Source organism: Vipera ursinii (genome assembly GCF_947247035.1).
Source record: "Vipera ursinii genome assembly, chromosome: 13".
Taxonomy (NCBI): domain Eukaryota; kingdom Metazoa; phylum Chordata; class Lepidosauria; order Squamata; family Viperidae; genus Vipera; species Vipera ursinii.
The window spans coordinates 16,326,497-16,341,076 of NC_139526.1; the positions used below are offsets into that span (position 1 = coordinate 16,326,497).

The 14,580-nt window shown below is 46.9% G+C and overlaps 1 protein-coding gene across 2 annotated transcripts in view; it reads left to right on the forward strand.

The window, feature by feature from the left end:
- The window catches only part of LOC310646237 (ATP-sensitive inward rectifier potassium channel 12), a 15,582-nt gene extending 2,593 nt beyond the window's left edge, over positions 1–12,989 (forward strand). Inside the window, exons 1-2 of one of the 2 annotated variants that reach the window (XM_083372508.1) lie at positions 9,701–9,772; positions 10,100–12,989. In XM_083372508.1, the coding sequence (XP_083228634.1) occupies positions 10,219–11,529 (1,311 nt within the window). In that variant the 5' untranslated portion in view covers positions 9,701–9,772; positions 10,100–10,218 and the 3' untranslated portion in view covers positions 11,530–12,989. Of the gene's footprint in view, positions 1–9,700; positions 9,773–10,099 lie in introns of those variants that run through there. The other variant, XM_083372507.1, reaches the window with a different exon arrangement.
- Positions 12,990–14,580: the final 1,591 nt, after the last annotated feature.

The following is a 14,580-nucleotide window of genomic DNA, read 5'->3' on the forward strand; positions in this document are numbered from 1 at the left end:
CAACTTCAGGATCTGGCCTTCTAAAGAGCAGTCAGGGTTGATCTCCTCTAGGACTGACCGGTTTGATCGCCTTGCAGTCCAAGGGACTCGCAGGAGTCTTCTCCAGCACCATAATTCAAAGGCCTCAATTCCACCCTGTTGTTGTTAGCTACGAAGTCGTGTCCGACCCATTGCGACCCCATGGACAAGTTCCTCCAGGCCTTCCTGTCCTCTACCATCTTCTGGAGTCCATTTAAGCTCATGCCTACTGCTTCAGTGACTCCATCCAGCCACCTCATTCTCTGTCGTCCCTTTCTTCTCTTGCCCTCAATCTTCCCCAGCATTAGGCTCTTCTCCAGTGAGTCCTTCCTTCTCATTAAGTGGCCAAAGTATTTTGAGTTTCAACTTCAGGATCTGGCCTTCTAAAGAGCAGTCAGGGTTGATCTCCTCTAGGACTGACCGGTTTGATCGCCTTGCAGTCCAAGGGATTCGCAGGAGTCTTCTCCAGCACCGTAGTTCAAAAGCTTCTTTATAACAGGATGTTATAGCCCAAATAAGCAATGACCTCTATTCTTAGAAGAGGTCATTGCTTATTTGATTAAGGGCCATCAAGTTGGTGTCATGTAGATAGGGCAGGATCTGGCCTTCTAAAGAGCTGTCAGGGTTGATCTCCTCTAGGACTGACCGGTTTGATCACCTTGCAGTCCAAGGGACTCGCAGGAGTCTTCTCCAGCATCATAGTTCAGAGGCCTCCATTCTTTGGCGCTCAGCCTTTCTTATGGTCCAGTTTGTGCTTTAGTACTGGAGAAAGTTCTGCTTTGCCATTAGGCTGGCCAATGGCTCTGTAGAAGCCAGATGTTGGGTTTGTCCTAAGCTTACCAACCAATAAGAGCCAATCCAATCCAAACCCTTGGTCATATCATCCACCACATCCATGATGAGTCTCAATTATGTCTTGCTGAGGGGAAGAGGAGGAACGCTACCTAGATAATGGAAAGAGATAAGATCTCTCTAAGCTGGCTCCTTCTGCCTAAGGATGAAAAGAGGATGTGTTCCACCAACAACCTTAGAAGGGCAGGAGGCTGAGTCCTCAACTTGGAAGCTGTCTTCTCTGAAGTCATTTGCCTTCGGTGTTTTACCTTGTGTGACCCTAAGGTTGCCCACTGGCTATGCCATGAAAGAAATACCTCCTTTTCTTGAGCAAGCATTCCCGCTAAGCAGTACAGTAAATGCTCAGCAGCTGGATCCACCCATCAAGTCAGCATCAGAATCAGAATGGAGCTGGAAGGGACCCTGGAGGTCTTCTAGTCCAACCCCCCCTGCTCAAGCAGGAGATCCTATATAATTTCAGACAAATGGCTGTCGTGTCTCTTCTTAAAAAACCTCCAGTGATGGAGCACCCACAGCTTCTGGAGGCAACTGTTATAATCTTTTTAATTGTTTTTTAATTTTTGTATTTCTTGTTTTAATTACCCTGTTAACCGCCCTGAGTCCTTCGGGAAAGGGCGGTATACAAATCCAATTAAATAAATAAATAAATAAACTTCCCTTCCACTGGTTAATTGTCAGGAAATTTCTCCTGAGTTCTAGGTTGCTTCTCTCCTGGATTAGTTTTCGTCCGTTGTTTCTTGTCCCGCCTTCAGGTGCTGTTCCACTGATTAATTGTTCTGTCAGGAAATTTCTCCTTAGTTCCAGGTTGCTTCTTTCCTTGATTATTTTCCATCCGTTGCTTCTTGTCCTGCCTTCAGGGGCTTTGGAGAGTAGAATAAGAGAATAATAGAGCTGGAAGGGACCTTGGAGGTCTTCTAGTCCAACCCCCTGCTCAGCCAGGAAACCAGCCTATACCATTTCAGACCAATGGTTGTCCAATCTCTTCTTAAAAACCTCCGGTGATGGAGCACCCACAACTTCTGGAGGGAAGTCGTTCCACTGATTAATTGTTCTGTCAGGAAATTTCTCCTCAGTTCTAGGTTGCTTCTTTCCTTGATGAGTTTCCATCTGTTGCTTCTTGTCCTGCCTTTGGGGGCTTTGGGGAATAGACTTGACCCCCTCCTCTTCTTTGTGGCAGCCCCTCAAATATTGGAAGACTGCTATCGCCACCTCGCCCTAGTTCTTCTTTTCATTAAACTAGACATACCCAATTCCAATTTGACTAAAAGCCCTCTGAGGTGAGAAAAACCACCAGGCCAAGCCAGTCCCATCTCAAATCCTCCACCGATGCACTTCCCGTTCTTCAGTTTGTAAGTTGAGAGAATTGGAGGTTTTAATTCAGGAGACACCAGTTGCTAACCCCCGTTATAACAGTGAGGATACCAATGGCTGTTTCGAACCCCATGGCCCAGCAACCTTTTAGCAGACTATTACGATAAGCGCGAGAAACAATTTATTAGAATATTTGCAATTCTCTGACAGTGAGAACGATGAATCAATGGGACAGTTTGCCTCTGAGAGTGGAGGGAGGTTTTCAAAAATTGACTGGGCCACCATTTGACTAGGATGGTATAAGGTCTCCTGTCTTGAGCAGGCGGTTGGACTAGAAGACCTCTGAGGTCCTCTTCCGCCGTAGGATTCCATGTTCCGTTATTGTTAATAATCATAGAAACCTAACATGGTTGCAAAGCTCTCCTAAAACCTGGGCAGAAACTTCTAAACTTGAAATGTCCCTTCAAGTTGTATTCAAGCCTGGCAAGTTTTGCGTAAGTTTTCCTAACATATGTTTGATGCGCCGTTCCCTTAATCATCCCAATAATTATTTGCCAAAAACAACATGCCAACAGTGTATTTCTTTCGCTGTCTGCTTTGTGTCGAAAGAGGCACTAATTTTTTAAAAAAATAGTGGGGGCTGGGAAGGGAGAGGAAGAATTCACACCCAGAAAAAAATAGTATGCCTCAGAAATAGTAGCATCTTTTGCACAAACTAAGAATGTTAATATTTTTTTCCTCCCCACTTCCTTCTGAGTTATATATTTGGAAAGCGCATGCAACCGCCAATGTAATATTTTCACCCTGGCTTCCGCGTTTGCAGTGCAAACGACTAGAATAGCTTTTATCTTTAGAAATTGGGCTTTTCAGAGCATGTAGCAGACAGAGTAAGTAACACCTTGGGCGTTAAATTCAGGTCCATTAAAACAGCGAGGGTGTGATTTTTTGCAAGAGAGTTGTAAAAGTGTCTGAGCCTGGCCCGCATGTGTTTCCATTCCGATTCTGCTATCAGGCCCCTGCGAGAGCAAAGGAGCTATTTTTTGCTTTCGGTTCTTAGAAAGAAATGTCACGGGTTTATTTACCAAGGTGTGTGGCGCACCAGAGCCGACGTTGGGAGAAAAAAAATAGGTCATGTGAAAGGTTTAGGCTTTTCTCCGGTTTCCCAATGTTGTGACCTGGCTTTGAAGGGCTGGTGTACCGTCGATGGGACCACTGAGGTCTAGGTAAAAAAAGATAAAGGTTCCCCCGCACACGCGTGCTAGTCGTTTCCGACTCTAGGGGCCGGTGCTCATCTCCGTTTCAAAGCCGAAGAGCCAGCGCTTGTCCGAGGACGTCTCCGTGGTCATGTGGCCGGCGTGACTGGACGCCAAAGGCGCACGGAATGCTGTTACCTTCCCACCGGAGTGGTCCCTATTTTTCTACTTGCATTTTTACGTGCTTTCGAACTGCTAGGTTGGCAGAAGCTGGGACGAGTCACAGGCACTCACTCTGTTACGCAGCACTTGGGATTCGACCCGCTAAACTGCCGACTTTCTGATCGACAAGAATTTGTGGCGGTGTGGTGGAATCTGCAGAATTTTGGCCACGGTTGCTGCAGTTGTTAACTTAGTCACACACGGACGTTAAGCGAATCTGCCTTCCCCGTTGACATGGCGGGTCAGAAGGCCGCAAAATGGGATCACGTGACCCTGGAACACTGCAACCATCAGAAGTACATGGCAGTTGCCAAGCGTCCGAATTTGCATCACATGACCAGGGGGATGCTGCAACGGTTGAAACTGGGAAAAACGGTCATAACTCACTTTGTCCACCTTCAAGTGGTCACTAAGTGTTTTAAGTCGAGGCCTACCTGTATCACATTCTAATCTAAGCCATTTGTAGCAAGACTGTTCAGTGTCTCCTGAAGTGGCTTCCAGATCCGCTAGCTGAATGCATTGTGTAGAAATTTAGTAAATAAAACAAAATGAATAATAAATTGCGCCAAACAGCAAAGGGGTATATCTTCAAGGATAGCACACTGCTCTGATAAATGCATTCGGCTTTAACATTTCAAAAGATCTTCTTTTTTTTTGGTTATTATTGACCAAGCTTTTCTCCTGTCCTTTAGCTAAATTTAGCCAAAAATCTATATATATATATTTTAACCTGCTAGAGTAGATTAGGCCAACGGGGACTTTGAACTGTTTTTTCAGCTTCATGTAGCGACGACTTATCACCCCACTTTTCAAAACCATCCTTAACTGGGATTGCCCCAAATGAAAACCCAGGTTACCAGATTAGCTGGAATTGGTTGTTTAGAAACCACAGCTAAAAGAGCAAACTCTGCTTGACAAGTCCGGCTAGCTGAGTTCATACAGACTAACAATCCAAGCCCCTTTTGGGCTGTCAAGCTATTAATCATCCTGATAGGCCAATCAAAATGACAAGATCCAAAATATAGTATCAGTGTGTGTGGGGGGGAGAAATAAAGATATTAAATCCCAAGCAAAAGAATAGTAAGATTCAAGTTAAACAACCTTTACTTGGTTTTTTTTCCTATTGTCAAGCTGGAAGACATTTTTCCCTCCAGCTAAAAGACACGCTCACTTGTTGAAACCGTGTGAGGATACGATCTACTACGTCTTTTAAGACAGATCCCAGCTAATTTATTTATTAATCCAATTTATACATCGGCCATCTCACCTAAGCGACTCATGGTCTTACTGATTTCCCTTTGGGGGGAAAAATTGCAACTTATCACAAAAGTGGTCATTTCAATCCTCTTGAATTTGGGGCCCTCCTCCAAATAATTCTGCCTATTTATGTATTTATCTGTCTGTCAGTCTGGTAATTTGGTAAGAAGTCTACTCAGCTGAATCTGGAAAAGGACGAGCTAGATAATGCTTCATCCTTTGATGAAAAAGAATCAGAATGGGCCAGGAATATTGGCTAGACCAGGCAAGTTGAAAAACATCCTGTCACCAAGAAAAATATATATACAGTATATATATTTCATAATACAGGCTGTCCTTGACTTATGACCGTAACGGAGCCCAAATTTTCTACTGCTAAGCAAGACAGGCATTAAGGGGGTTGAATCCCGAGTGCCGCGTAGCAGAGTGAGCGCCTGTTACTCGTCCCAGCTTCTGCCAACCTAGCAGTTCGAAAGCACGTAAAAAATGCAAGTAGAAAAATAGGGACCACTCCGGTGGGAAGGTAACAGCGTTCCGTGCGCCTTTGGCGTCTAGTCATGCCGGCCACATGACCACGGAGACGTCCTCGGACAAGCGCTGGCTCTTCGGCTTTGAAACGGAGATGAGCACCAGCCCCTAGAGTCGGAAACGACTAGCACGAATGTGCGGGGGAACCTTTACCTTTACCTATATATGTATGTGTATATATGTATGTAGGGATGCAGTGGCTCAGTGGTTTAGGATGCTGAGCTTGTCGATCAGAAGATCGGCAGTTTGGCGGGTCGAATCCCGAGTGCCGTGTAGCAGAGCGAGCGCCTGTTACTCGTCCCAGCTTCTGCCAACCTAGCAGTTCGAAAGCACGTAAAAATGCAAGTAGAAAAATAGGGACCACTACGGTGGGAAGGTAACAGCGTTCCGTGTGCCTTTGGCATCTAGTCATGCCGGCCACACGACCACGGAGACATCCTCGGACAAGTGCTGGCTCTTCGGCTTGGAAACAGAGATGAGCACCGGCCCCTGGAGTCAGAAACGACTAGCATGCATGTGCCGGGGAACCTTTACCTTTACCTTTTTTTATCCCTCTTTTTGGAAATCTTCCGAGGTTGCTTGGTTCCCCGTTGGGAACCTGTTGAGTTGTTCTTAAGAAAGGCAGTCTTAATGAAGACAGCGGAGTCCTCTGGATTTGTTGTCCCCTTTGTGCATCCTGTCCCACTGACACACAGCCCTGAAAGCCCCCCACAATGCACTACTTACCCGTGCTACCAGCCTCAACAACCTCCTACCTCGTCCCAGAAAGGTTCTTCAACCTCCACAGCGGATCGGCCCTTTCAAGTGCTGTCTTTCTGGCCCTGCCCCTTTCTCCTTGGCAGTCAGAGAAAAGAGGGGTGACTCTGCCTTGTTCCCCTGAAACCCTGCAATTAGGATCTCTGCCTTCCCCCCCCCTCTCCTCAAGGCTCTCCTGCAACCCCCACCACCAGTTTTAGACTCTTGAATGCGGTGGGGTGTCTTCCTTCTGCTTCTTTTTTCTGACGAAATTATTTTGTTGTTGTTGTTGTTCTTGCTGGGGCAGCTTGTCTATCGAAAGTGCTTCGTGTTAAAGATTTATTTCTTTATTTGGATTTATTTCTCTCTTGCGGGGGGTCGATTAAACCAGATCCAGGTTTTTTGAGCAGAGGAGCCATTTCCCCAGCTCCTGCTAGGAGAGGAAGCCATCAAATGATGCTTCAGGATTAGAACCGATCAGATTTCAAGGCACAGCAGTCCAACGATCAATGGTTTTCTAGGAATTGTTTCAATATTTTTTTTTGGGGGGGGGAGATCTCTACAAGCTTCTGTTTATTGGCTATTTATGCATTTTTCCCGGGGACCCTAACGGGAAAATTGGAGAACAATTGGTGCAAAGAAGCCAATAGGGGAAAAAAAAAGAATAAAAAGGCAGCATTAGAATCAGTAATTTGTATTTTCTTCCGGGGCGTCTCAGAACAGTTCAAAAGTGCTGATGAGAGGGTGAATCCAGCCCAATCGTCGAAGGGGCACAGTTGTCACAGGCAGATGGCCTTCCCATTGAGAAGAGTTTGTGAGTCACATCTTGTGACTTTGTCTACGCTGGAGGAAAAGTGGAGTCAGGGTGTGGGGTGGAAGGAACGGAAAGAGCTGGTCTCAAAAAGAGATGTTCAGTTCAGGCAAGGATGGGTCACCATCAGGAAATCCCAGCAACGTAACCTGGTTAGGGAAGAAGCCATTTGCCAATAATTGGAGACCCTAGTGTGGTATAGTGGTGAAGGTGCTGGCTGAGAAATCAGTGGATGTGGTGAGTTCTAGTCCTGCTTTAGGCATGAAAGCCAGCTGGGTGACTTTGTGTCAATGACTAGGAGATGGGGAGTTCTAGTCCTGCCTTAGGCATGAAAGCCATATGGGTGACTTTGGGCCAATCACCAGGAGATGGTGAGTTCTAGTCCTGCTTTAGGCATGAAAGCCAGCTGGGTGACTTTGTGTCAATGACCAGGAGAGGGTGAATTCTAGTCGCACCTTAGGCATGAAAGCCAGCTGGGTGACTTTGTGTCAATGACTAGGAGATGGGGAGTTCTAGTCCTACCTTAGGCATGAAAACCGGCTGGGTGAACTTTGGGCCAATCACCAGGAGACGGTGAGTTCTAGTTCTGCCTTAGGCGCGAAAGCCAGCTGGGTTAACCTTGGGGCAATCACTAGGAGATGGTGAGTTCTAGTCCCGCCTAAGGCATGAAAGCCAGCCGGGTGACTTTCAGCCAATCCCTCTCCCAGCCCAGCCCACCTCACAGGGTGATTGTTGGGGGGAAACAGGACGGGGAAGAAATATTAAGCATGTCCACCTCTTGAGTTGACCCAAATGCATTAAAAAAGCAGAACAAAATAGTAACAGTGACGTCTACAACTTCCACCACGTCACTGCCAAAGCAACCACATGGACCTTGAGCCAAAGTGGATTTTACTTCCTTCTCCTTTCTCACCACGGCTGACTAATGGAGGCCCTCCAGGCTCAACCGCTTGAAAGACAATCCTTGAGAACGGGCCTTCTCCTCCCCCCATTTCTCAGTAGGGTGCTAAATACCAGCTTTTGTTCAGCCTCTGGAAGACGGAGCAAAGAATCCCGATTTGCTCCATTTAAAAAACAAACACCTTTAGGCAGAACAAGACGAAACAAAGCCCCCCCCCAAAAAAAGCATTTTCTGTTGGGGCCAAAAGAATTTTTAAAGAAGCCTCTGGGGGATATTCTTCTTTTGGGGGGGTTGAAATGAACAAGGCTTGAGCGCTCAGGGTAGCCACCTGGCCTATTTTTTACTGCCCGCTTTGAAGACATCCGCTAATGTGAGGAGGAAGAGCAATCTTCCAGACCCCCCCCCACCCCACCCAGGGAGAGCAGTTCTCCAGCAAAAAAAGTCCATGAGCCTGAATCCCACAGCCACAACACACACACACACACACACACACAAACACACACACACACACACAGCCCGAAAGCCACCGCTGGCTTGTCATTTTTTTAAGGTGACAGAAGGCGAGGGTTTTTTAAAATAGATGGAGATAATCAGGTTGACTGGATGTAATTTAATGTTAATTAAAATGTAAACTCAGCAAAATCAGATTTAGCCTCCGATCAGCTGCTTGAAAAGCTAGGGAATTTGCTCTGGGCTTGCAAAACATTCTCGGGTTGACCACTCACGATAAGACCCCCTTGGTCAATTTCAGCTTTTCCTCTCTGTTTTGTTCCCCCCTTCCTCCAGAGGTTGATCCTCCAGCTGTGATGCCGCAGAAGCAGAAATGACTGGGCAAAAAAAAAAAAACCGGGGGGGGGGGAGGGAAAGATGCATCTTAATTTAAGGAAGCTTGTTTAGGTTTAAAGGGTGGCGGTTTGCCTTTGTTCTATCTGCTTTCTCGTGGGGGTGTCCGCCAGCGGTGGTTAAAAAGCACATTTTATACAAGTCGTCCTCGACTGACAACAATTCGTTTCGTGAGCGTTCGAAGTTAGAACGGGAAGTTAGAAAGCGACTTAGGACCGTTTTCCATATTTACGACTGTTGCAGCATCTCCAGGTTGTTCCACCGATTAATTGTTCTAACTGTCAACTTGGATGTGGGGGGCTTCGGAGTTCCCTGCAGTTCCCTGCTGACAGTAGGCATCTAGACAAAAGCCAGGCCTTTGATGAGCTGCCAAAATTTAGTGTCTGCTCACTAATTCACGCTGAGAAGCCCCATCAGTTAAAGGAAGAGCAATATTCCACCCTGTCCTACATTTAGTACTGAGTGTGTAACGTGTCACACACTGGCTGTGTCAACACGCTGCGCTTGGCTTTCGAATCCGTCATCAGAGCTGGTGCTAAATTTTATTTATTTTATTTATTTAATTTAATTTGTATGTCCACATCTCCAGTTGTGGATGGTTTGGGGTCTGGAAGTTGGGGAAGTGAGGTATACACGGAGTCCTCGTTTAGCAGTCACCATTGGGACCGGCCATTTGGTCATTATTCAAAGCGGTTGCTAAGTGAAACCACAAGGGGGCTTGTGATCTGACTTCAACTTTGCTTGACAGGCTTCTGAAGCTTATCAATGCGGAAACTGGCCACAAATTGAATTTCTCATCACCGCCATAACTATGAATGGTCACTAAACCAGGCAGTTTCTAAACGAGGACTACCGGGATCAGGAAGAAGACATAAGGAGGGAAAAAGGAAATGTGGAATTATTTCCTAACTTTTGTGGATGAAGACACAGACAGAATTAGATGTACGATAGTTGTATTAGTGGGATAACTGTTTTTTTTTTCTTAACATGCCCCACAAAACAAGAATTGCCAAGAAGAGCGAGACTCTCCAAAGCTTCTTGGTGAGATACAGGTGGTCCTCAACTGACGGCCACAGTTGAGCCCAAAATTTCTGACGCTAAGTGAGACGTTTGTTATCCGCGTTTTGCTCCATTTTACTACCTTCGTTGCCGCAATTGTTAAGTGAATCACTGCAGTTGTGAAGTTAGTGACACGGTTGTGAAGTGAATTGACTTTGCTGGTCAGAAGGTCGCCAAAGGGGACACTGCGACCGTCATAAACATGAGTCAGTTGCCAAACACCTGAAGTTTGATCACATGACCATGGGGATGCTGCCACGGCCGTAAGCAAGAAAAACGCTTTAAACTTTAAACAGTCACTAAATGAACAGTTGTAAGTTGAGGACTACCTGTAATAATCCAACTTTTGCTCTTGTTGTTTCGTTGCAGAGACTCTGCTTGGATCTACCTGCCTGTTTACGCTTAAAGCTGGGGGTCCCCTTCCTTTCTCTCGAGCAGCAAAGCGAGACCCCGGAAGACTTCCAGAGTTACAACAGGCTAACTCAGGGATGAGTACAGGCAGAGTCAACCCTTACAGCATTGTGTCTTCTGAGGAAGACGGCTTGATCTTGACCACCATGCCCGGAGTGAATGGCTTTGGCAACGGTAAGATCCACACGCGGAGGAAATGCCGGAATCGGTTCGTGAAGAAGAACGGCCAGTGTAATGTCGAGTTCACCAACATGGATGATAAACCTCAGAGATACATCGCCGACATATTCACCACCTGCGTGGATATCCGTTGGAGATACATGTTGCTGCTCTTCTCCCTTGCTTTCCTGGTGTCCTGGTTACTGTTTGGCCTCGTCTTTTGGCTGATTGCCCTGGTCCACGGGGACATTGAGAAGCCCACCAAGGATGAGAGCTTTACCCCTTGCCTCCTGCAGGTGAACGGCTTTGTGGCTGCCTTCCTCTTCTCCATTGAGACTCAGACGACCATCGGTTATGGCTTCCGCTGCGTGACCGAGGAGTGTCCCCTGGCTGTCTTCATGGTGGTCCTTCAGTCTATCGTAGGGTGCATCATTGACTCCTTCATGATTGGCGCCATCATGGCCAAAATGGCCAGGCCGAAGAAGAGAGCGGAAACGTTGCTCTTCAGCCACCACGCTGTGGTGGCCATGAGGGACGGCAAGCTTTGCTTGATGTGGAGAGTGGGCAACCTTCGCAAGAGTCACATCGTCGAGGCTCACGTCCGAGCCCAGCTCCTGAAGCCCAGGATCACCGAGGAGGGGGAATACATCCCCCTTGACCAGATTGACATAGACGTTGGGTTTGACAAAGGCTTGGACCGTATTTTTCTGGTCTCCCCCTTGACGATCCTTCACGAGATCAACGAGGAGAGCCCCCTCTTTGGGATCAGTCGGCAAGACTTGGAGACGGACGATTTTGAGATCGTGGTGATCTTGGAAGGCATGGTGGAGGCCACGGCGATGACCACTCAAGCTCGGAGTTCATACTTGTCCAGTGAGATCCTCTGGGGCCACCGCTTTGAGCCCGTCCTTTTTGAGGAGAAAAACCAATACAAAGTGGACTATTCACACTTCCACAAGACTTATGAGGTCCCGTCGACTCCCTGTTGCAGTGCCAAGGATTTGGTGGAGAACAAATTCCTGCTTCCCAACACCAATTCCTTCTGTTACGAGAACGAGCTTGCCCTTATGAGTCGGGATGAGGAGGAGGAGGAGGAGGTAGAAGAAGAAGATGAAGACTGCAGAGGTTTGGACAATCCGTGCTCGGTTGACCAGCCTGAATTTGATAGGCTGCCAACTTCTGTAGGACCTCTCGACCAAAGGTCCTACCGGAGAGAATCAGAAATATGACTCGGGGGGAGGGGGGGGGCTTCCTAAGTGTTTGCAGAGTTTCTTTGACCTCTCCTTTCTCCTTCTTACCAAGCTTCTCAAAAAAAAAAAAAAACGTATGCAGAACAATGCAAGTGCCATAGGGATGCCTGAGAATTAGTGTGGTTTGTCGGATGTTGCGTTTTGTGGTCTTTTGAGAAAATAATTACGTGCAATAATGGCTGAACGGCGCGGGGTTTCGTAAGGTGGTAGCCCTCCTAGGTTAGAACGTCCCGCAAAGCAGCTGCCAAAGGGTGACACCCGTGGGTTTGGCAGCAAAAAAAACAGAAACACCCACACAGACACACTTTTCTAGGGTTTTATGCTTTGTGCAGGAATGACAATGCACGCTGAGAGAGAGCGTTGAGAGTCTCTCCTTCCCTTGGTGGAAAATTAGATTTTCCTTTTTTCCTTTTTTAAGACTAGTATTATCTCACAGCGGTTCAGAAGAAGAGAACATCAGGAAATCAAACCGGGCATGTTTGTCTCGAAGATACGTACCGTCAAGAGACGGGAATATTTTGCACTAAGTCAAGATGGACATCTCTTTCGTGATTTTACTGTGCTGTCATGGTTGAGAGGAGTTGATGAGAAAACCTCAGGTGGTGGAACTCCAGGGCCGGTTCCAGCTTTCGATGGCATGAGGAAGCCCATCTGGGCAATTGCAGAAGATGTCCTCCATGGAGGTTTTGAGTGGTCAGGAGATTTAGGCTTCCTTTTTTGCAAGCCAACTTGCTCTCCTCATATATGTTTCTCGTGGGCCGTTGGACAAGTTCTAGTAGAAGCGTCCTCAAGTCAAGTTCAATGCCTGGTGAACCTATGGATGCTTCCACAGGAGTCTTCTTGGCAATCCTACAGAAGTGACCTAGCCTGGCCTTCTTCTGGGAAGCTTTGAAAAGGGTTTCTAGTCTTTGTTCTTTTTTTGTTTTGGAAAGTTTTTCCCCCCTCTACATCCTAACCAGACCTGAACTTGCTTAGCTTTTTAAGAGTCCATTTCTGTTCCATCGTCAAGTGCTTTGAGCTTCTGGAGATACACCCACAGATTGCAGCCCTGAGATGGGGGGGGGCCTTGGGGGGGGGAAATTCTGCCTTGAGAACTATCATATTATCTGTTGATGATGGCCCTCACCAATCGCATCGTTCTTCCTCAAAGACGGATGTTCTGGTTTTAAAAACAGCAGATGGCCAAATGAAATGAACTCGGCTGATTTTCCTCCCGACTATTTGGAGCAAAAGTCTTTCTTTAACCAATAAACGAGAATATTTGTGTCTCAGGGTTGAAACGAGGGGTCCTTGGTGCTCCGTGAGCTTGGTGATTTTCTTGAAGAAGTTTCATGACCCAAAGTAGGTAACATGACCAGCACTGATGATGTTACCTAGTTTGGGTAATGAAAGATCTGCAAGAAAACAACCCAGCTCAGAGAGTACCAAGGACCCCACAGTTGTCCTCCTCCTCCTCCTCCTCCTCCTCCTCCTCCTCCTCCTCCTCCTCCTCTCCACCCACCCCACTCCCTTCTAGCACTGATAATAATAATAATAATAAAGTTGGAAGGGACCTTGGAGGTCATCTAGTCCAACCCCCTGCTCAGGCACGAAACCTTATACCATTTCAGACAAATGGCTGTCCAGTCTCTTCTTAAAAACTTCCAGTGTTGGAGCATTCACCACTTCTGGAGGCAGGTTGTTCCACTGGTTGATTGTCCTCACTGTTAGGAAATTCCTCCTTAATTCTAGGTTGCTTCTCTCCTTGGTTAGTTTCCATCTATTTGTTTCCTGTCCTGCCTTCAGGGGCTTTAGAGAATAGCTTGACTCCCTCTTCTTTGGGGCAGCCCCTGAGATATTGGAACACTGCTATCATGTCACCCCTCACCCTTCTCTTCGTTAAACTACACATACCCAATTCCAGCAACCGTTCCCTATATGTTTTAGCCTCCAGTCCCCCAATCATCTTTGTTGCTCTTCTCTGTACCCTTTCTAGAGTCTCGATGATGTTAGCTAGTTTGGACAATGAAATGTCTGCAAGAAAACAAGCAACCTCAGAGAGCACCAAGGAGCCGTCAGACTTTTGTTAAACCAGAGCATGCTTAATCGTGCCCTTTGTTAAGGTGATGCGATCTTTGCCCCACACATCTCTGCCTTCCCTCCTGACCTTACCCAAACCTCGCTCTGTTTGTGCCTTCTTCTTCACCCCTGCTTTTTCCCAATACCACCCCGTCCTCATCCCCAGCCTTAATCAGAGTCACATGTCCACCCATCTGGATGCAGTCCTAGGCCAAGCCGGGCAGCTGATCACATCGGCAATAAACGTGAAAGATGTTGCACTAGCCATCAGTCTCCGAGTACCCCACCTTTAACTGTTAAGTGAAAAAAAACAAACATTAAAATAAATAAATAAGAAATAAAATATCGCCACGGCTGAATTTGCCCTCTGGCAAACTTGCTAGGAGCTGAAGGACGGTGACAGCTTGCAAAGAAGCGAGAGCGTTTGAAGAAACTGTCTAAAATTAGCAGCCATTATTTCTGAGATATAAGGGGGCCAACTGACGTTGCCAGCTGATCAGATGGCAGATGTGATCTGCTTCTGTGGCTTTAAGGCTAACCCACTCTCCCAATCTCAAAATTTGGGACAACTGAGCCGCAAATGAGGTTGGATGAAAATGGAAGTGTAGGGTTGCAGGCACAAAGCTCGCAACTTCGACCTTGGCATGCGCAAAGTTGTGCTGGCCCATTGGATCAAGCGATGGTTTGCCTAACCGTGCTTTCCTAAACCAGGGTTAAATGGCCACTGCTGGTTAAGCCTCTGGTGAGCCAAAAGCAACCGCAGTGGGCTAGGTCCACCCAACTTGTGAAATTACAAATCCTGGTTTACAGAACATCGTAGCGGGAGGGGAAGGAGAAAAAAAAGCGGGTTGGGGGCACCCTCATTAAAGCCAAGCAATGCTTCTTAAGAAAGATTGGAGAACATCTTCTCCCCTTGGAGAAGCTGGGGAAGTTTTCACCCTCCAACTCCCAACTTTAAATTGTGGATTTAAG